The sequence below is a fragment of the Tupaia chinensis genome, unplaced genomic scaffold (genome assembly GCF_000334495.1).
Source record: "Tupaia chinensis unplaced genomic scaffold, TupChi_1.0 Scaffold000367_1, whole genome shotgun sequence".
Taxonomy (NCBI): domain Eukaryota; kingdom Metazoa; phylum Chordata; class Mammalia; order Scandentia; family Tupaiidae; genus Tupaia; species Tupaia belangeri.
The window spans coordinates 839,009-861,714 of NW_006159864.1; the positions used below are offsets into that span (position 1 = coordinate 839,009).

Below are 22,706 nucleotides of genomic sequence, written 5' to 3' on the forward strand. Positions count from 1 at the left end.
GTTTTCGCTATAGGGCGCGTGCACTCGCCAGACAGAGAGAGACATAGAGACAGAAAGCGAGAAATCACCCCCCAGGGGGGATGGTCACGCTGCAATCCGTTCTCCTCCATTCTCCTCTTGGGATCTTGGGCACGCACGCACACGCGCCTGGCAGGAGTTTTAAAGCCACCAGGTCTGGGACGTGAACCGCGGTCGACTATGTGGGAGTCCAGCGACATAGCCATTACGCTAACTGCTGGTTCCCTCCACATTCTTTAAATGTGCTGTAAGGCATATGTGCTTACCAGAAAAAGAGAGAAAATGAGAAAATAAGCCTCCATGTCCAGGATTTGAACCATGGTCAGCTACATGGGAGTCCAGCACCCCAACCATTACTCTACCTGCTTGCCCTTTTGTTTGGTTGCTTTTTAAATTTTGCTATATGAGTGTGTGCGTGCTCTGAGATAGAAAGAGAGAGAGAGAAACCACCCCCAAAGAGGATGACCATGCTGTAGTCCCTTCTCTTCCATTCTCCTCTCTAAATTTTGGGCACACATGCACACGTGCCTGGTGTGTTTCTCAAGCTCCCAGGTCTGGGACTCGAACCACACAGATGGCCATGTGAGACCCAGCTGCCTTAGCCACCACACCAGTAGCAGACCCCTAAATACATTTTAAAATATTATTATTAATAAAAAATGTTTATGTGTTATAGTCTAATCAGTGAGAAGAGGACATCCGGACATAGCCAAATTTATTGGAATTTTATTTATTAAGCCGGTAGAGTACAGGGGGAATTCATGTCTCTCAAAACCTGGCAGCCCCAAGCGGAAGGAGAGGGATGCTTATATAAACAAAAATCACAACCAATTCTGGGTTGATATGGTGATTACAGTGGAAACTGAAGAGAGGGTGAGAAGGAAAGGGAGTGAGGTTCCCATGTGAAAGCAGTTACGGAAGCTGAATAAAGCAGATTTTTGTTTGTTTGTTTTGGAGAGATTTTTCGCTATAGGGCGCGTGCGCTCACCAGACAGACAAGGAGACATAGAGACAGAAAGCGAGAAATCACCCCCCAGGGGGGATGGTCACGCCGCAATCCCTTCTCCTCCATTCTCCTCTCGGGATCTTGGGCACGCACGCACACGCGCCCAGCGTGAGTCTTAAGCCACCAGGTCCGGGACGCGAACCCAGTCGACTACGTGGGAGTCCAGCGACAGCCATTACGCTAACTGCTGGTTCCCTGAATCAAGCAGGTTAATTCTTTTCTTTTTTTTTTTTAATAATTTTTCTTTTTTTACATTATTTAATTTTATTTATTCATTCATTTATTTTAATTTAACGAGAGAGAGGGAAAGTGAGAAAGCAAGCTACCAGGTCCAGAACTCGAACCATGGTGGCCATGAGGGAGTGTTCAGTGCCCAACTACCAAGCCACCTGCTGTTCCCAAGCAAGTTAATTATTTCTAAGGGCACTCTCCAGACCATTATTTAATGGTCTCCATGGCTCCAGGCAAGGGTCTAGTTGGTAGTTACATTGCTAAGGAACATCTAAGCAAAAAGGCTTGAGGGGGGGCTACTTAGCAAAGACAGTATCGCTCTATTCACTCTGGGCAAAAGGAGGAGGCAAGTCTAATATAAAGTTCAAAGAGGGAGGTACTTCTGCTTGATATGTTTATTTCTTGAGAGAGAGAGAGTGTGCGCTTCATGCTATGAACCAGTCCTGCTCTCAACTGGCCAGGACCAGGGCAGCGTTAGGATGTGACCCAGGACCTTTTCATGTTCAAATTCTGACCAGCATGTTGGGATTCCTTTTAATGGAAACCTTTGGTTCCACAAACAATTTCAACAGATTTAGAAACTGTGCATTCTTAATTTCTTCAGTACACATTACATGATACAACAAAAAGAGAAAAAATGTCATTGGACCCAGGACCAGTTTCCATACCACTCCTCCACTGCCTGACCCCATACAAATACATTTCTTAATGTTTTTAAAGACAACACAACAAAATAAACACATTCCTAATCTAATGATTTTTAAAGATATGTCTTCTATTTGATAAGATTTTCTACAGGAAAAAGGATTAAGTGGTGCATAGCAGGAAGTGGGAATAGAATTCTCAGGACAGGAACACTCTGGCGACTACAAATTGAAAATTATTGGCCTATGTAAGTCATTTAATATTTATAAAACCAATCATAAGAATCTTATTTTTTGATAATGTTATTAATAAGGATTATCCTTCGGTCTAAAAAAGGCTCCTATCCTATAAAATTCATATCAATTCTAAGACAAATAGCCACTTTCAGGAACTATTAGATGATCAAGACTGCCATCTAGTGGCTTTCTATTGCTAAACAGAATGAATACAGTGGATTCATGTAAAATCTGGGTAGAACTACAGATTACTCAGTGTGGGTCCCTATGGAATGCCATTCGCATTTTTCAGAACAGCCCAACAATTTTCACATTCTTCTTCGTGAATTTGGGAGATTTTGCCTTCCCTTGCTAGTGTTACCACAGCTTTCCACAAGATGGATATGCTGCAATCCCTTATCCTCTCTGGATTTTGGGCATGCACATATGTTCAGCGTGTTTTTCAAGCTGCTAGATTTGGGACTTGAGCCATACATTTGGCCATGTGGAATCCAGCACCTTAACTCCCCGTTGCCACCTGCTTGCCCCAATTTTTATTTAAGCAGTGATTTTTTTTTTCCTGTTACTTAAAGGACCATGAATTTTTTTTTTTTTTTTTGTGGAGAGGTTTTTGCCATAGGGCACATGACAGAGAGAGCCACAGAGACAGAAAGCGAGAAATCACCGCCCCCCGCCCCCCCCCGGGGAATGGCCACGCCATAATCCCTTCTCCTCCATTCTCCTCTTGGGATCTTAGGCACGCACGAACACGCGCCTGGCATGAGTTTTAAGCCACCGGGTCCAGGACTTGAACCGTGGTCGACTATATGGGAGTCCAGCGACATAAGCATTACGCTAACTGCTGGTCCCAGGACCATGAAATTTAAATTCAGTGTTTGAGATCTAGTTCTTCAGGGTTGGATGATTCTTGGAATACTGTCCTTCTTGCTTGGAAATTGATCAGGGATGATCACCTAATGAAAAGTATAAGGCCCTTGGACAAGGTTAGAAGTGTCTTGCCTTTTTATTCCGTCATCTCAAACCCCAAGAGTAGAATCCACAATTACAAGTTTACACAAATATAGATCTCATGTGATATATAATTATATCATTTATAAATCAATGACATTTTTTCTCTTTTGGTTGTATCATGTAATGTGTACCGAAGAAATTATGCATGCACAGTTTCTAAATCTGTTGGAATTGTTTGTGGAATCAAAGGTTTCCACTACAAGGAATCCCAACATGCTGGTCAGAATTTTGAACAGAAATCAAGCTGAAGAAACATCTTCTGCAGTATTAGTAGCCAGAGTGTCAGCAGATGTGATAGGGAGCCTAAAAGCAATCGATTCTCATGAAAAGTTTCAAATGAGGTCAGTTTGTGTGAATTCTCCCATAAAGGTCCTCAACTTGTCTAAGGCTGTTGCAGTCTCCCACCTTGAATTCACTTATCTATATACAAAAAAAAAAAAAAGGAACATCTTGCATTTAATTCTAAGTCTTCAACGACTTGTTCAGAATTGGTATTTGTTTTCACCACTATGCCATCTGTTAATCGTATTTCTGACAGGGAAATGAGTTCTCCTCTTGACTGTTTACCTATGTTGGCTAAGCAAAGTACAGGCTGTATATGTCCTATTAGTGACCCAAACTTAGACACTTGAATTCTGAAGAAAGATGAATGGTTTTAAAAAAATCAGAATTGCTAAGCTGTGAACACTTTGGAGGCATAGAGGAACATTCTCAAGAATCTGAGACTTCCAAGTCTCTTGTGTACACTTTACAATGTAAAAGAGGCCAAAGATTCAGGTTTGGATGTTTCCGCCTTAAAACTATCTGTACAAAAATCAAGTACCTTCAACAGTGTTAATGCCAGTGTGTGTCATCGTTCAGTTTTGGGGAGACAGTCTTTTCTGTAAGGTGGTAATAAAAGGAATTCATCTAGTCCCTCAGCTTTCTTCACAGAAAAACAAAACAAAATAAACAAAAAACATACCTTCACTATTTATGAAGAAAATGCTACATCATCAGACTCCTCCACATTAAGAAGTTTTCCCCAGAAGGTTATTCCCTCTATATTAACTTCCATATTAACTTACAAGAACCTTGGAAGAGTGGGAAAATGACACTTCCCTTATGCAAATATGACACAAGATCCGAGATCTGTTGTTTCTAATAATGGACCAATCCTTAGAGAAGTCATTTACTGTTACCTTATTAGGAAATACCAAGACAACAGAAAATGTCATGGTTATTTCAGATGGGAAGAAAAACTTCAAAGGGAAGGCGTAGTTCTGTCTCACTCCACAGGGAGACCAACTGCTAGTTCAGAAACAAGCTGACAGAATTTTCCTACTAAAATTTTTTTAACTCAGACCTTCGATGTAATGTGTGAATTAATGAACTTTAATATGACTTTTAGTGTAGGAAAGATAAAATATAGAGCTTATAGTTATGAGGACTGAGAGACCATATCTGAGCTCTGTATTAAACACACACACACAGAACTGAAAAAGAAAAAAGAAAAATTTCATGACTTTTTATTTTCATTTACCAGTTCTGAAACATCTGTCTTTTCTGTGTTCACTTATGAATTCCCAAACACAAGTATTTTGGTAATGTGTAGTTCATATATTAATATTAGCTGAATTTATCATACTTTCTTGAAGAACCACAATGAAATATTTTGTAAACTATGTTAAGTTGAATAAAATAAGCAACAATAGTATATGATACCTCATTTTTTCATTTTAAAATTTGCTATAGGGCATGTGGCCTCACCATAGAGACAGAGAGAGAGACAGAGAAAGGGAGAGTGAGAAAACACCCAATGGGGGGACAGCCACACTGCAATCCCTTCTTCTCCGTTCTCTTCTTGGTATTTTAGGTATATACACACACGTGCCTGGTGTGTTTTTCAAGCCATCAGGTCTGGGACTGGAACCACATAGTCGGCCATGTGAGATCCAGCTACCTTAACCACTGTGCCATGTAAGTGGCCCGATATCTTATTTTTATAGTTAGACTTTAGAACAAATTTTAAACTGTTCCTAAGTTATTTGAATTAAGATACGACTAATAAAAAGTTCTATCCTCAGGTAGATACTTGTACTTTAAGAATTAGGATAATCTTGTAACTGATCTTTTATATTTTTGGAAAAACTTTTGAAAGTTGTTTAGTTTTATTTCAAGGCTTGAAGATGGTTCTGATTTGGATAGCAACGTATTGAAAGAACTGGCCAGCTGGTGATGTGGTTAAACAGCTGGATTCCACATGGCTGACTGAGTGGTTCGAGTTCTGGACTTAGCAGCTTGAAAAACATGTCAGGCACATATGTGTGCATGCTCAACATCCTAAGAGGAGAATGGAGAAGAAGGGATGACAGTGTGGCCATCTCCCCTGGGAGGTGCTTTCTCTGTGTCTTTCCAGTGAATGCACATGCTGTGTAGTAAAATTTTAAAAAGGAAAAAATATATATAGAAAAAATTATCCATCTAAGTTTTGAAAACCAATGAGACAGAGATTTAGTGCAGAAGCTGCTTCTATACCACCCATTTTAAGATTCCTTAGCAACTGATGACATTATTTCTATATTACTGAATTATAGGAACATTGACACTAATGCAGAGGAATTCACCAAATAATTTTATTCCAAAACTCAGCCTTAATTGTAATAACCACAAGATATTTTGAATTAACAGTTTATAAGCATAATACCACATTTTAATTGCCTCCCTATAATCTTGTGGTTTCTACAGATTTATAGATACTATGTTCTAAAGAGGCCATGTTTGTTTGATAGATGCCATGATCATGAGTGGAATGAACTTAAATTGTTTTCCATTCTTTCTTCCTCAGTTCATTTCTTTTAATCTTCCCACTGACCGTCTTTGGCAGCTCTTGGATAAATTCTATCTGTTGGTATCAAGGGGAAGAAAATTAGCCCAAAAATTTTCTTTTTTTTTTTTTTTGCTATAGGGCATTTGTGCTTGTACCCTCTGTCAGAGAGAGACAGAGAGATAGAAAGTGAGAAATCATCCCCTGGGGGGATGGCCACACTGCAATCCCTTCTCCTCCATTCTCCTCTCAGGATCTTGGGCATGCACGCACACGCGCACCACGTGAGTTTAAGCCTCCGGGACTCAAACTGTGGTCGACTAACTACATGAGAGTTCCGCGACAGCCATTATGTTAACTGCTGGTCCCGAGTTTTCATCTTTTTTTTTTTTTTTGGAGAGGTTTTCGCTATAGGGCGCGTGTGCTCGCCAGACAGACAGAGAGAGACATAGAGACAGAAAGCGAGAAATCACCCCCTGGGGGGATGGTCACGCTGCAATCCCTTCTCTTCCATTCTCCTCTTGGGATCTTGGGCACGCACGCATACACGCCCGGCGTGAGTTTTAAGCCACCGGGTCCAGGACGTGGGAGTCCAGCGACATAGCCATTACGCTAACTGCTGGTTCCCAGTTTTCATCTTTTTATAAGGCCAATTATATAGCAATTCTATTATGAATTCTAGGTAGAAGAATTAGGACACTCTTTAGGATAAGTTTTTGTAACAACTGAAAAGGGAGAGAGGTATTTCTGAAATTATCCTTGATATTTAGTATTTGCTGCAGATCCACCAAATTAGATTAGGGGGTTCATTTTAATCTCAAAGATTCTGATTCTTATCCACATGTCATCAGTTCAGTGTGAGGAGCATATTCACTACAAAAGAAAAAAGAAGCAGCTGAAATTTTTGAGAACTCTGAACAAATAGTTCTCCTAATTAGGACACCTACCTTTCTGGGATATTTGTAAGGTGCTGTAGTTCTTTGTACATGTTCCTGAATCTCCTTTTTTAGTTGTTCTGGATCAAGTGACTTGTAATCAGGGTTCAGAACAATAAAAGCCTTTACCACCTAAAATAAATATTTGAAAACCAGAAAGATAAGTTGTGTATTTTTATGTTTTCATAAGTCTTATTCACATTCTCTAAGTGAAATCTGAATTACTGGTGACGTGAGCCTGGGGGTTTAATAAAATTGATCCTAGCTCTGTGCTCTTAAGCCAGCAGTTGACTCCCAAGCCTTTATTCTGCACCTGTCTAAGAGAACTTCAGGGACCTCTGCTTTGTTTATGATTTACTCTTGAACCTTCATCTAACTACACTTTCAAATCTACTTTCTGGCATGTTTGTTTACCTCTGCCCTTGACTTCTTGCCTCATTTTTTATCTCCTTATATAAAGTTTCCTCTTGCGAGGGCTGGCTCTGTGCTGCAGCTGTAATAGGCTGCTCAAGGCAGCTGGATCTTACATGGTGACCATGATTCGAATCCTGGGCACTGCCAACCCAAGACACATCATACACGTGAGCAAGTGCCCAGGATCTGACATGCTGGCCAAAGGGATGCAGAGTGACCAACAGAGGGTCTTCCCTTCCTTCATCAGCCTCATGTGTGCATACATGCACTCTATATGAATAAAGAAAAAAATTTGAAAAAAGAATAAATACATAAAGTTTCCTCTTGCAAACTTGGCGGTGCTCTAATAAACACAACCTCTTGTGCAACAACCCAGCCTGGCCTAGCCCAGCTTCGAGGTCTTCACTCTACTGGGGCCTTTATAAACTAGCCACACTGGGTTTGCCATATCCTTCTTTCTTTTTTTTTCTTTTGGAGAGGTTTTGTTGCTATAGGGCGCATGTGCTTGCCAGAAAGACAGAGACAGAAAGCGAGAAATCATCCCCCAGGGGGGTGGCCATGCCACAATCCCTTCACCTCCATTCTCCTCTTGGGATCTTGGGCACGCACACACACGCACCCGGTGTGAGTTTAAGCCACCAGGTCCGGGACTTGAACTGTGGTCGATTACATGGGAGTCCAGCGACATAGCCATTACACTAACTGCTGGTCCCGCCATATCCTTCTTGAAGGAAACAGTTCACTAGACAGTGCACTCTTCTTATAAGGCTGTGAATATTCTGATAGTCACTTTGCTGACACACTTCCATGGCCCTGAGGAACAAGGGAAGAAATGATGCTGGCTGTTACTATCTAACCAGCAGAAGGCAGGAAAGACCTTATGCTCACAAGTCCTGTTTCCCAAAGTTTATCCTTCCTTAAAATGTTTCGAGGATGGGAACCGGCAGTTAGCGTAATGGCTATGTTGCTGGACTCCCATGTAGTCGACCGCGGTTCAAGTCCCGGACCCGGTGGCTTAAATTCATGCCAGGCGTGCGTGTGTGCGTGCGTGCCCAAGATCCCGAGAGGAGAATGGAAGAGAAGGGATTGCAGCGTGGCCATCCCCCCTGGGGGGTGATTTCTCGCTTTCTGTCTCTATGTCTCTCTCTGTCTGTCTGGTGAGCGCACGTACCCTATAGCAAAAACCTCTCAAAAAACAAAACAAAAATGTTTTGAGGAAACCTGCCTAGAGTTTTTGGATCTTTAATGGAGAAAACAGAAAGATATGCTAGCCCTCATGTGTAGCCCCTTCAAGGGTGCATTTGAGGTCCTATCATATTCTCTCCTGGGACACTGCCATTCACTGCTCACTCCCCACCACCCCCAGAGGCATGACTCTTAGAGCCATCAACAAATGTGCACCAAGTTAGGATTACCAGCAGAGGGTGTACCATGGAACGATGCTTCCCTGGAGGCATCTTCCCGGGAAGTTTCCTGTGGCCTTTTTATGATCAAATAGCCTGCATTTAGGCAAATTAGGTCTTATTTGAACTCATGGGTCGTGTGTCCATCTTAAAGATAAGTTAGCAAAATTCCTATTTAGAAAACACCCCAAATCGTAAATCACCTAGGACAACCATTTGCTGACAAATGGAGACTTGCATATTGAGCAGGTGAGTCATTTGGGTGATTCTATTTCAATGAACTACAGTTTAATAGTATGTATTAGAGGAATCAGCAGATGGCATAATGGTTATGTTGATGGACTCCTGTGTAGTCAACCATGGTTCAAGTCTCATACCCGGCAGCTTGAAACTTTGCCAGGCACTTGTGCACGAGTGCCCCAAATCCCGAGAGGAGAATAGAGGAGAAGGGATTGTAGTATGGCCATCCCTGCTGAGAGGTGATTTCTCGGTTTCTGTCTCTCTGTCTCCCTCTCTCTGTCTCTCTGACAAGCGCACATGCCCTACAGCAAAAATCTCTCTTTAAGAAAAACTCCTTATAAAAAAGTATGTATTAGATTGCCAACAAATATAAAGTTGAGATGAGTCAGTTCTACCTCTCCTCTGATGGGGTCTGGGCTGCTGACAACAGCTGACTCTGCAACCGAAGGGTGCTCAATCAGGGCACTTTCTACCTCAAATGGCCCAATTCGATAACTGGAAATAAACACATGACAGGACTTTTAAGAATGAGTAGTGGGTTCACTTCAGAATGCTGATGATCAGGTAACACAAACAAATGCACAAATGGAAAAGAAAATTACCCAGAGGATAATATGATATCATCTGATCTTGCAACAAACCAGAAGTACCCATCTTCATCCATATACCCCTTATCCCCGGTGATATAGAAATTGCCTCGCAGAGTTGAAGCTGTTTTTGAAGGATTATCCTGTAAAGCAAATAGTATTTTTAAATATGAATGTGAATGTGACTCTTCATTTGGATTTTTAAATGTTTGAAGGAAAAGTCTGGCTTCTTTGGAAGGCTTTAGAATGAAGAAAAGCAAAGAAATAGCAGTGCATTGCAGCATAGAGCTAGCCCAACCTAAGAAAGTACAATTACAAGACCAGGTACACACCTCCACCTTGAGAATATTCTTAGATCACAAAATAAATATTGCAGGAGCTCAGAGGAGTAGGCTAAATGAAGTCTTTTGCTAAGAGAAGTAAATAAGAATTAAAAAGAGACACCAACACCTAATAATTCAAAGAGTAGACAGAATTTTTATTTTTGTTTTATAGAATATGAGAGAAATGGTTCTTTAACTCTGGCATAAGAAGAAAAATGAATGAAGTATTGATATATTATGTAAAATTCACTGGCAAGTAGAAACCAGTCCTGGACTTTTCATTATGTTGATATAAACTTTGCCTCTAATTTGTATACCATGATTAGAGATGAAAATATGCTTGTAAACAGAGTTCTTGGAAAGCTCCCAGTAAAGGGAATTAATCCCACTGTCCAATTCCTTATCTCATTCCTCCCAAGAAGCAAGAGTACTAATCAGATTTCTGCAAAGTGAGTTGATCCTATTTGGTAGTTGAGAAGATCAAAGGATTAAGAGTGCACAGGCATTCTAGGGCTTCCTTCAATGGGCCCGGTACAGTGGACAGGAACTAGAGTGCCCTTTTTTGAGTAAGCAATTGGATATTTCTTCAATTTTCCATCTGTGGGCTTACTATTTAAGACAATAACTCTTTCAAGAAAAGGCCAATTACCAATCCTAGATGTGTTTTATGGCAAGTAGGGATAGTTACCAAGCAGGTTTTTAAAAATAATTATTTTATTTAACTTTATTTATTTATTTATTTTAATTTGACCAGAGAGGGAGAAAGAGCAAGGGTGAGAGCAAGAGAGCAAGGAGGAAGGTGAGAAAGCAAGCCACCAGGTACAGGACTTGAACCACAGTCAGCCATGTGGCAGTTCAGCACCATTAACCACCATGCCACCTGCCAGCCCGTTACCAAGCACTTTTGAGAAATAGAAAATAGAGATTTAGTAAGACTCTTACTACATAATGACTAAAAAGGCCAAATGGTCGCTCAGGTAGAACTTGAATGCCAATATCCCCTTCTTGTCCAGGAGGTAGAACATTGCCATTTATATCTAAAATCTGGAATAAAACAGAACACTTTCTTTAAGGGAATTTTTATTTAGTGCCCTATCTTAAATTTTCACTTGGCATGTTTTGCTTTTTACTATTAAGAATGCAGACTTCAAAACATTGTAAATATATTTTAAATTCATAAGAGAAATTTATTTAAATTATCACAGAAAATACAATCAAATGCAGGTTATCAAAATGTGAAAGAAAAATTACAAGTTTTTTTAAGTTTTTCCATTCAGCAATAATTATATTTTGGTAAAATCCTTTGAGACAATATAGATATAGGAAAATATAGGATTACTTTGTTAATATACAGTTTTGGGAAACCTGCTTCTATCACTTCATTGTCTTTTCTTCATAATGGTTTTCTTTCTTTCTTTTTTCTTTTTTTTTTTTTGAGATTTTTGCTATAGGGCACGTGCACTTGCCAAAGAGACAGAGAGAGACAGAGAGACAGAAAGTGTGAGAAATTATCCCTCATGGGTGGCCACGCAGCAATCCCTTCTCCTCCATTCTCCCTGGGGGATTTTGGGACACACATGTGCCTGGCTTCAGTTTTAAGCAGCCAGACCTGGGACACGAACAGTGGTTGACTATACAGGAGTCCAGCAATGTTAAAAAAGTCAATCACCTATCACAGACTATTCTTTAGTAAATGGGAAAATACATGAAATCTATGTGTAGGGAGAATCATGTTCCTCATTGTTCAAGGAGTCCTAACGCCTTTAAACATGAAAATGAGTTTTGGGCTTTAACATTGTAGGAATCTAAACATCCAGCTGGTTGGAGCACATCCCCAGGTGGTAGACAGTGATTACAGATGCTCTTAGCTAAGTAACAAGAGACCCAGTAGTAAGAGTCCTTGGGAAAAAATGAAGGTGACAATACTGATTAGGGATGTGGGCAGGTTACTGCTTTCTTTTCAGCCACATCATTTTTGCATTCTAGGATAGCTGCCCCAGAAGACCACGTGACTAAATTAGTGAGGAGGGCCAGCAAATTATATGAAGGTTAAGGTGTCCAGATCCCACATGGCTAACAGCACAGTTTGAGTCCTGGATCAGTGGTTTGAAAAATACACAGGGCACATGTGCGTGCATGCCCAAAATCCCAAGAGAAGAATAAAGAAAGGATTGTGATGTGGTCATTGCCCCCACCCTACCCCATCAGGGATGCTTCTCACTTTGTCTCTGTCAGTTTCTGCCAACCACATGTATCCCATAGCAAAAAATTTTAAAAATTAGTGGGAAACCTGGGGAAGCTCATTACAGTTGGGGTTACTGTGAGTATAGCCATGACTCTGAGACTATGATGGCCACACACGTTGAGAATTATTGTCAAGGGGAGATGAAAAAGAACACAGCTGTGTGGACTGCCAGCGTCATTACCTGTTATACAGATATGCCCATGCTTGCTTACTTATCGGTATTTGTTTCTCCAACCTACAGCAGCCTATTAACCAATGGACTACTGTTAAGCTTGCTACAGAATGTCAAGAGGGTCCTATGTTTTTTCTTTTTTTTTTTTTGGAGAGGTTTTTCGCTATAGGGCGCATGCGCTCACCAGACAGACAGAGAGAGACATAGAGACAGAAAGTGAGAAATCACCCCCCTGGGGGGATGGTCATGCCACAATCCCTTCTCCTCCATTCTCCTCTCGGGATCTTGGGCACGCACGCACACACATCTGGGATGTGAACTGTGGTCAACTAACTACATTATAGTCCAGCAAAGTAACCATTACGTCATCTGCTGGTCCCCATTTGCCCATCTTTTAATTGGATTGTTTATTTTTCTGTGAGTAAGCTGTATGGAGGTTCCTCAAAGACCTACAAATAGAACTATCATATGATCCAGCAATTCCACTCCTGGGTATCTACCCAAATGATAGGAATGCACTCAGTTGGAAAAACACTTGCCATTTATTACGGCATTACTCACAATTGCTAGGACCTGGAATCTACCCTAATGTCCACGAACAGATGAACGGATTGAAGAAGTGTGGCACATCTACACTGTGGACTACTACTCAGCCATAAAAAAATGAAACCCTGACATTTGAGAGAAAGTGGATGAAAATGGAAGAGTTAATGATAGGTGAAACAAGCCAGACCATGGAAAAGAGGGGTCTTTCAGTCCAGCACCTAGCGAAGCGAGAATCCATGAGCATCTGAGGTAGCCTGTTCCTTTAACTGAAGAAGCCTCTGTTCCAAACCTGGTCTTCTAGTCCAATACCTAGTGAAGTGAGTTTCCACACACTGACTGTCTAGACAGGTCTAGGTCCACAGAAGCAAAACATCTGAATATTTTTAGGGTCATAGAAAACCTCAAACATCCTAAATTGCTACAGAAAGGGAGAAACTCATCTTCATAACTCTGAATTCAAATCTCTTTCTGTGGATACCATGTTGCAAAACACAGTAGCAGAGGAGAAATTGGCATAGAAGTATCTCACAGTAAAGTGAAGCACACGAGCTTAATTGTAGACATCTCCAACAAATTAGCCAAATGTAAATATACCATCAAATGACTGAAAATCAGAGAAGAGAGACTGCAAAGTGAGCAGCAGGGAGAAATACGGAGCTGCAGAGAGCACGGCTCATCTCCTCCCACACACCTCTGAACTCTTAGTTGAAATCCTGCAACTCAGCCCAGGTGCACCTGTCCTTCAGAAACTGGGAGGCCTTTGTAATATCCAGTTCCATCGACAAAAGTGCAGGTTGCTTGGTGAGGATCAGGGAAAGGGATCTGCAGAGATATTGTGGGCCATCTCCTCCTGCACACCTCTTACACTCAGAATTAACTCCAAGAAAATAAGAAGAACATATAATCCATCAGATGACCAAAAACCACTATAGAGGCACAAGAAATATGGGAAACCAAGAAAATATCTCTTCCCCCAAGGGGAAAGAACAGCCCTTCATCATCGACAGACAATACAATGGAACTTGTGGAAATGTCAGATAAAGAATTTAAGATAGTCATAGTGACAAAGCAAACAGAGATGCAAGAGAAGAGAGACAACAAACTCCAAAAGATGCAGGAAAAAAGAGACAATGAATTCCAGGAGATGAGAAAGTTCTTGCATGATCTGAAAGAGGAAATACACACCATAAAAAAGAATCAAATGGAACTATTAGAAACTGAAGGCTGTAATACAGGAAATCAAAACATCCCTTGAAAGTATGAAAAGCAGATTAGATTATGCAGAAAATTGAATCTCAGATTTAGAAGACAGAACCTCTGACCTAGAAAAATTCACCAAAAAGACTGAGAAAATAGCCCCCCAAGATGAGAATAATATGCAGGAAAAAGATGCAGGAAAAAAGAGACAATGAATTCCAGGAGATGAGAAAGTTCTTGCATGATCTGAAAGAGGAAATACACACCATAAAAAAGAATCAAATGGAACTATTAGAAACTGAAGGCTGTAATACAGGAAATCAAAACATCCCTTGAAAGTATGAAAAGCAGATTAGATTATGCAGAAAATTGAATCTCAGATTTAGAAGACAGAACCTCTGACCTAGAAAAATTCACCAAAAAGACTGAGAAAATAGCCCCCCAAGATGAGAATAATATACGAATGACACTAGATACCATTAGACTCCCAGACATCTGGATAATCGGTATCCCCGAAGGTGAAACGAAACTAATCAGGGCATGATAATCTATTCCATGAAATCCTCAATGAAAACTTTCCAAACCTAAAGAGGCATTCAAATATCCAGACTCAAGAAATACAAAGGACCCCATATAGAATCAACCCAAGAAGACCTTCTCCAAGGCACATCATAGCCAGATTGACCAAAACCACAGACAGATACAAGATACTAAAATTGGCAAGAGAGAAACATAAAGTTACTTTCAAAGGATATCCCATAAAGTTAATGTTGGACCTCTCACTGGAAACAACGCAAACAAGGAAAGAATGGGAAAATATATTTGAAGTGTTAAATGAAAAACAATTTCAACCAAAAATACTATACCCAGCAAAATTATCCTTCATATGGAAAGAAAAGATAAAGACATTCTTAGATAAGCAAAACCTGAATGAATTTACCAACACTAGACCAGCTGTTCGTGAAATTCTGAAGGGAGTGCTATACCAGGAAAAGTAAAGATAGACAGACATAGAGAACAAAAAATGACCAAGGAAAAGGCCAATTTAATGATAGGTACAAGTTTGGAAATATCCATAATAATGTTGAATGGAAAGATTTAAATGGAAAGATCAGACCACAGTAACACTGAAAATTCAACAAAAGAGAGATTACATGAGACTGAGCTGGTGAAATGGAATTCTATGACTTCTCTCTAAAACATCACTAATTCTCTTCTATGTTTTGTCTTCCAGATTTAAGGATTTGGGTTTTCTTGAGTTGTTGATACATTCAGCGATTTGCTAATTTTTTAAAAAAATCAAAACATAAACTTTTCTCCTTTCCTGACCCTTTTGCAATTGGAAAATATTTGTAAGCATTCTTATTTTGTGGCAGAATGGTTAGTTGTATAAGTTCAGTAATACAATAGTATCTGTTGCCTTGCATCAGAAATTGAATTCTTATGGGGCTTTGTTCAAATAAAAGACTAAATTGAGACTAACCTAATTTGTGTGTGTGTGCAAATAAGTTAGTTTATATCTCTTTTTAGTAAAATGGGAAGTGAAGAGAGAAAAAATTTTTTAAGAAGTCATAGTGTATTTGTCACTAGATTTTAGCTTTGTCCATATTTTTAGTTTGAGATCTCTCTTGAATCAATAAAATGTGGGGGATTTAGATGTTTGATCCACCTTGACTTGATTTTTGTCAGAGGTGAGAGGTAGGGGTTTAGATTCATCTTTCTGCAAAAATAAATAAATAAATAATTAAAAATAAAATGTGGGGGGGAAAGTTTAGTATGGAAAAGAGGGAGGGGAAGGGAGAAGGAAAAAAAAGTAAACATATGTTTGATCAACAGAAAATGAGAAGCTGTTTGCTGATGATAACGTATATAGTAATATCTTTGTCTTATCTGACATGTATGGTATTCGTGCTGGAAAAAGAAATGTTGTACACTGTATAGATATGTGTGATTGAATGTGAATAAATAAAAATAAATAAAAAAAAAAAGAGAGGCATTGTATGTCCCCACTTAGTATATACCAAATGGCTGCATTCAATGGAAGAAATGCAAAGACTGGAAGGTATAAAAACATGGAATTTCCTAGTCAATAGGTGTACCATGTGGATACAAGAGGCAGTGTGGAAGAAGGGTGTACCATGTGGATACAAGAGTCAGTGTGGAAGAAGGGTGGGGAATGGGGAGGGGGAGAGCAAGGGAATCAGGGGAAAAAGGAAAGAAGCAAAACATTTTAGGGACAAAAGAATAGAAAATTATCTGCTGCTACTGATGTGTATGGTAATAACTTTGACTGCACTAATATACAGTGTATTCATGCTGGGAAAACTCATTTTGTATGCTCTAATGACATACAGTGATTAAATATAAAATAATAGTAATACTTTTTTTAAAAAAAGAGTTAATATTGGAGCCGGATTGCTTGGGATTGAATCCCAGCTGCAGCAGCTAGCAGCTATGTGACTTCTGGCAAGGTCTTCAACTTCTCTATGCCTCTGTAAAATGTACCTTTCATAGGTTTCTTCTGGGAATTGAATGGTTAATGTTTCTTAAATGCTTACAACTGCATGGTTTAATACAGGTACCTGAAAACTAATGAAGATGAATAAGCTAATGTTTCTAACCCATTTTCATCTTTCCATTAAAATTAAGGTATCACAGAAGTAACATGGAATCGTTGCCAACACAAGGAGAGTAGTGTAGGCAGGCGAGAGGGAGGTGGCAAACAGATTGGGCTGTTAAACTTCTGGAAGAGGATGTGCAAACCTTAACATTGAAAGCAGGAGAAGGCTTTCCCATTGAGCCAGGTTTAATTTTCATTCCCTTAAAATTTCCACAGATTAGCACCTATGTGAGAGAAAGAAGAAAAGTTAATCCAACCTTAGAAACTTAAAATTCATTCATTTTTCCACCATGCATTCATTTGACAAATATTTTTTTGAAAATCTACTATGGACCAGATTCAAAATAAAACAGTCTCTGCTATCATGCAATATGATAATAGATAATATACAAATAAATAGATAGGTAGGTATAGGTATATCAAGTAATAAAATTTAGTCACAGGGTTTGTGTTTTGTGTGTGTTTTGTTTTGTTTTGCCATATGGTGTGTTCTGTACTCACCAGAGAGAGAGAGAGAGAGAGAAAGGGAAAGGAAGAAAGCCCCTCCCAACGGGGTGTGGTCATGCTGCAATCCATTCTCCACTACTCCATCCTATTGGGATTTAGGGCACACATGCACACACATCTGGTGTATATTTCAACCTGCCAGAGCGTGCCCAAAATCTTGAGAGGAGGACAGAGAAGGGACTGTGGTGTGACCATCCCTCCAAGGGATAATTTCTTGCCTTCTGTCTCTCTATCTCTTTCAGTCTCTACAGAGAGCACATGCATCCTATAGCAAAAATCTCTCTCTCTAAAAAAGTTTTTTAGCCACTCCATTCTTTCGCAACCCCTCAAACAATAATTAAGATAGAACAGATAGATTGGTTTTCATTCACCAGACTTAATCGCATGCTGGCTCTTTTTCAGTGAGGTCAGGTACCGTTTCAGTCTGTCCGTATCCTTCATAGATATCCAGGCCTGTCCCTTTCCTCCATTGTTCAGCTACTTCAGGGTTCATCGGTTCCCCAGCACTCAGGCAGTGCTTTAAACTCTTGAACTTATAGCTTCTCGGAAACAGCAAGTTAGACATTAGAGGAAAAATGGAAAGAAGTGGCAATTTAGATGATCTCTAATAAACTTCTATTTAAAAATTAAGCAAAATCAATTTAAAAATATTTACCTGTGAAATAACAAGAAATATATTAGTGGTTCTTCATGGGTTCCTAGCACAGAACTCCTAAAGCCCTTGTGTTTCCTTTGTGATAGGAAGCATCGCAGAGGATGTTAGGAGCATCTTTTGTTCTGATAGTTGGTCTTTGACCCCGTTTATGACAGAGCTCCTAAATACTTTGGAATTTCCTAGTCCATAGGTGTACCATGTGTTCTAATGAAGTGACTCCATAGTCTCCTGGATAGCTTGAGGATAGAGGGTGATCACCAAAAAAACCAAGCCATGATGAGAAGCTTAGAGCTCTCAACCTCATCCCTCATCTTCCAGGGAGGAGAGAGAAGCTGGAAATTGATTTAATGATCATGCCTATGTGATGAAACCTCCAAAAAAAACCCCCTAGGTTTGAAGGCTCTGTGTGCTGGGAGGATGTGCACTCCAACTGCACAGGAACAGCTCTTACACTTGGGACTCTTCTGGACCTCGCCTTGTGTACCTCTTCGTCATCTGGCTGTTCATTGGAATCCTTTATCATAAGCCTTTATAATAAACGAGTACATGTCATTAAGTGTTTCCTGAGTTCTGAGAGCCATCATAGCAAACTACTGAAGTTAAGGAAGAGTTGTGGGAACCTCTGACTTATAGCTGATTAGTCAAAAGCACAAGTGACAACTTGGACTTGTGACAGACATCTGAAGTGGGGGCAGTCTTGTGGGGCTGTGCCCTCAACCTGTGAGATCTGACAACTCCAAGTAGAAAGTGTCAGAATTGAATTAAATTGCAGGGTATCTGGCTACTCTCATAGAATTGGTCAGTTTTGGGGGAAAAAAGTCCCTCACATCTGGACATCAGAGGTACTGAGTGCTCTAAGTGTCTATAGGAAAATGGTTGCCAGTCCACGGATGGATTACCAGTCCATCCTTTCAAATGGAGTCAGTAATAGATGAAAAGACATGCTGCAATTTTCTATTTGCTTATTTCTATTTGCTGCAATAAGGTTCCAAATAGGAGCAATTTCTCTACTTCCTCAGCTCAGGTAACAGCCACCATCCAAAAGATTAAACGCCCTCTTATCCATAACGACTGGGCTCAAAACTGTAGACATGGCTGAAATCTCTCTTTTCCTGTCCTTGCTTGGGGGCTGTGCTAGATACAGTAATTATCATTCACAGACTGGAAGCAAGAAGATGGAGGAATACCTACTAGTCTGGAACTATTCTTTTAGACATAAATGTATGTTATAGCTTCCTTTCCCTCTCTCTCTGACTAAATACCTATTTGCCAACATTTCTTACCTGGTCATATCATGCTGTACAAGCATCCGGTATGCAGTTGGTGCTGAACAGAAGACGGTGATGGGAAACTTGGAGAGTGTCTGCAATTTAGAAAGAGCAAACCCTTGGTCTTGCTACAACTTTAGTAAGTGTTGAAATGTCTATGGTAGACACAGCACAATTTAAACATTGTCTATTTGGTTGTAAATGCACTGATGCCTTTTCTCTGTATATCATTTCAGGTTTATCATCAGTCTGGATGTGAAATATCTTAAATCATGTCCCCTTCTGATCTCCGCAAGTATACTTTATTACCAGTCCTGTCAGAGATACTGCTAATTCATCCCAAAATGCTGAGCTCCTATGCTCTGCCTTACTTGCAAGATGGAAGTTGGTTCAAAACGGGGCAAATAGTGTGCAAATACACATGCTCCCTGGATCCATGGAGAAAAAACACTACTCCATGCAGACTTTGCCCAGCCTGTGTCTGAGGTATTCCACATCACATCTGAGGGGGTCAAATCCAGCCAGAACCTAGAAAAAAAAAAGAACAACCTCTGATTAATATAAGAGAAGAAATGTAAAAGATCAGTATATGAATCATCTTTGCAGCTGTGACATTTCAAACTGAAGTACCTTCCATTTATAGATAATCCTAAACCAAAACTGCAGTGAGTGTGTGCTGTCATTTTAGGAGATCCGGTTGTTCCACTGGTAAAGTAAATGGTCATCAACTCATTGTGCTTTGTCTTCACGCAGGTGTGGTTGTCGCTGGCATGTCTAGAAAGGAAACACTACAGTGATTCTTCATGGAGACCAGCGCCATAGACTTATAGTGACAAGAAACTATCTCTTGGACCTCTTCATCTCTTGAATCAGGCCCTAGTGACTTAGGTGGAAATGGAAGGTAAGAGCAATCTTTTGCTCACCATCTTTTTAGGTACTTAATTTTTTAAAAAGAATTATTTAATATTGTTTATTCATCCAACCATTTTCATTTGACCAGAGAAAGACAGACTCACAGAGAGAAAGAAACTGAGAAAGCAAGTCACCATGTCTGAGATTCAAACCATGGTCAGCCATGTGAGAGTGTCGAGCACCTTAACCACCACGCTACCTGCTGACCCTTTTTTTAGGTACCTTTTAGAATCAAACTAAAGCCCATTTGTAATAGCTGATTTCACCACTTTTTACTGTATGATGAAGAATAACTGAGGCATTTATAAAGACTCAGGAGTTTTATGAAAGTTCCAGCAGAGTGAAAATTCTATGATCTCATAATTATGGGTAAATGAAGTATGTCCTCCTCTCCTCCATTCTGGATGCTTTAAGATGTGATTTAAATTAAAAAACAAAAACAAAAATAAAAACAGGTGGGCCAGCCAGTGGTGTGGTGGTTAAGGTAGCTGGGTCTCACATGGCCGCTGTGCAGTTCAAGTCCTCAACTAGCAGCCTGAAAAATATGCTGGGCACAAGTTCATGCCCAACAGGAGGGAGAAATGGAAGAGAAGGGATTACAGCATGACCATCCTCTATGGAGGTGACTTCTCCTTTGTCTAGTGAATGCATATACTCTCTGGCAAAAATTAACAACAACAACAACAAAAAGTATGTTAATACAAGCCCTGGGTAATGGCAAGGGTCAGCAAACCTCAGCCTCAGGCCAAATCTGGCCAGCCTCCTGTTCTTTTATTTATTTTTTTAAAAAATTTCCAGAGGGCATATGCACTTTCTAGAGAGAGAGGGACAGAGAATGATAGATAGAAAAAGCATCTTCAAATGGTACATAGTCATGGGGTAATCCTGTCTCCTTTATTTTTCTATTCTTTCAGGACTTTGGACATACATGCACATGCACTTAGCACATTTTTCAATAATTCAGAGCTAGGACTCAAACTGTGTGATCAGCCAGGTGGGATCTGGTTCCCCTGACCACCAGGGACATAGAGTAGGTCCTGCCTTCTGTTTTTGTACAGTTTTATTGGCACAATGCCATGCCCATTCATTGACATATTATTTGTGGTTGCTTTCACACTACAATGGCAGAGCTGAGTCATAACAGTAACTGTAACAGCCTGCAAGGTAGCCTGTATTTGCTAGCTTTCCCTTTTTTTTGGAGAGGTTTTTGCTATAGGGCACGTGCGCTCGCCAGAAAGACAGAGAGAGACAGGGAGACAGAAAGTGAGAAATCACCCTTCTCCTCCATTCTCCTCTTGGGATATTGGGCATGCACGCACATGCGCCCCTGCGTGAGTTTAAGCCACTGGGTCTGGGACTTGAACCGCGGTCGACTACATGGGAGTTCAGTGACATAGCCATTACGCTAACTGCTGGTCCCCAACTAGCTTTCCCTTTCATAGAAAACGTTTACTGACTCCTGAAAGGTTGGTTTGCCTGTTGTTTTAATTTGTATTTTTCTGATAACGACTGGGTGAACATCTCGTTGTTGCCTTTCTTTTGGGGAAGCTGTTGTACAACAATTAGGACTACTTACTTCATCATCTCCTTGAGATTCCCCCACCCCTCTCTGGACTTCTGAGACACAATTAGCTTGGCGTGCAGATTTTCACATTTAGATGCAATAGCATCTACAGCTGGGGCTAAAGCCTCAGTGGTAATAATGCACTTTGCTTTTGAAGACTGTAGTCTGTAGAGGATGTCCTTCTGGGTCAGTTGAGTGGTCCCTGGAATTAAAACTGTCCCTAAAGGAGCAGGAAAGAAGCCATATTGAACAAAGAGCATCTGTCATCATGCCAGTTAGGGTAGCATAGATAGCACATGTACATTTTGTATTTCTCAGGATGAGTTAGTTATTTTACCGGGGAGGTGTCTATTTGCCTTACTTTATTCTGCTTTTGCTTTTCAAGGGATCTCAAAGTCTACGACTCCTATTGACCTATTATGAAAGGGTGTTAAATCTCTTCGAAGATTATCTAGACATTGAAGTCTGAAGAGGGTTTTGATTACAAAGTAATATTAACCAACAATTATTGAGTACTTGAGTGTCAGGCACTATTCCAAATGTTTTGTATGCTTTAATCCATTCACACCCCACCAAACAAAACAAAAGCTGTGAATAACTTGCCCAAGATCACGTACACAGCAAGCGTCAGTGAACAGACTGACTGTGCAGCCTGACTCCAAAGCTGTGTGCTTAACGTCTGCAGTCCAGTGTCTTTTAAAATTCATATGATTTTTCAGCATTTCTTTCCAAAGGGAAAGGTTGAGACCTGTATCATTTCTGTGGTTCTACTGCTGCCTGCTGTATATTACACTGTAAAATGTAGTGTAACAGTGTGGTGTGTTAGAGCCAGACATTCTTTTTTTAAATGTATTTATTTATGTTTTGTTTGAGAGGTTTTTGCTACAGGGCATGTGCACTTGCCAGAAAGACAGAGACAGAGAGACAGAAAATGAGAAATCACCCCTCCCGGGGGGGTGGGGGTGGTGGATGGCCACACCGCAATCCCTTCTCTTCCATTCTCTTCTTGGGATCTTGAGCACGCATGCACACGCACCCAAGTGTGAGTTTAAGCCACTGGGTCCGGGACTTGAACTGTGGTTGGCTACATGGGAGTTCAGCAATGTAGCATGTCCCATGATTTTTTATTTTACTTAGAATATATTATTATGGACCAGAACTTCCT

General features: G+C 40.3%; 2 protein-coding genes and 1 long non-coding RNA gene across 9 annotated transcripts in view; 2 read left to right on the forward strand and 1 right to left on the reverse strand.

The window, feature by feature from the left end:
• The window catches only part of LOC114008683 (uncharacterized), a 22,637-nt gene extending 2,671 nt beyond the window's left edge, over nt 1–19,966 (forward strand). For both annotated transcript variants that reach the window (XR_003550196.1, XR_003550197.1), the window contains exon 3: nt 19,819–19,966. This is a non-coding gene — a long non-coding RNA (uncharacterized LOC114008683). The remainder of the gene's footprint in view (nt 1–19,818) is intronic.
• Nucleotides 2,952–4,890, forward strand: ERI2 (ERI1 exoribonuclease family member 2). The gene is given in 9 exon segments (XM_027773752.1): nt 2,952–3,403; nt 3,406–3,457; nt 3,459–3,515; nt 3,517–3,582; nt 3,584–3,771; nt 3,774–3,891; nt 3,893–4,200; nt 4,203–4,272; nt 4,274–4,890. Coding segments are annotated over 9 exon segments (1,209 nt in total). The 5' UTR covers nt 2,952–3,237; the 3' UTR covers nt 4,458–4,890.
• Nucleotides 5,741–22,706, reverse strand: part of ACSM3 (acyl-CoA synthetase medium chain family member 3) — a 43,625-nt gene continuing 26,659 nt past the window's right edge. For 3 of the 6 annotated variants that reach the window (XM_006153291.3, XM_006153292.3, XM_006153290.3), the window contains exons 8-14: nt 17,558–17,681; nt 16,779–16,859; nt 10,798–10,899; nt 9,548–9,675; nt 9,341–9,440; nt 6,901–7,020; nt 5,741–6,031 (exon numbers count right to left, since the gene is read on the reverse strand). In XM_006153291.3, coding sequence (XP_006153353.1) covers nt 5,945–6,031; nt 6,901–7,020; nt 9,341–9,440; nt 9,548–9,675; nt 10,798–10,899; nt 16,779–16,859; nt 17,558–17,681 — 742 coding nt within the window. In that variant the 3' untranslated portion in view covers nt 5,741–5,944. Of the gene's footprint in view, nt 6,032–6,900; nt 7,021–9,340; nt 9,441–9,547; nt 9,676–10,797; nt 10,900–16,778; nt 16,860–17,557; nt 17,682–22,706 lie in introns of those variants that run through there. The other 3 variants (XM_014589667.2, XM_006153294.3, XM_027773750.1) reach the window with 3 other exon arrangements.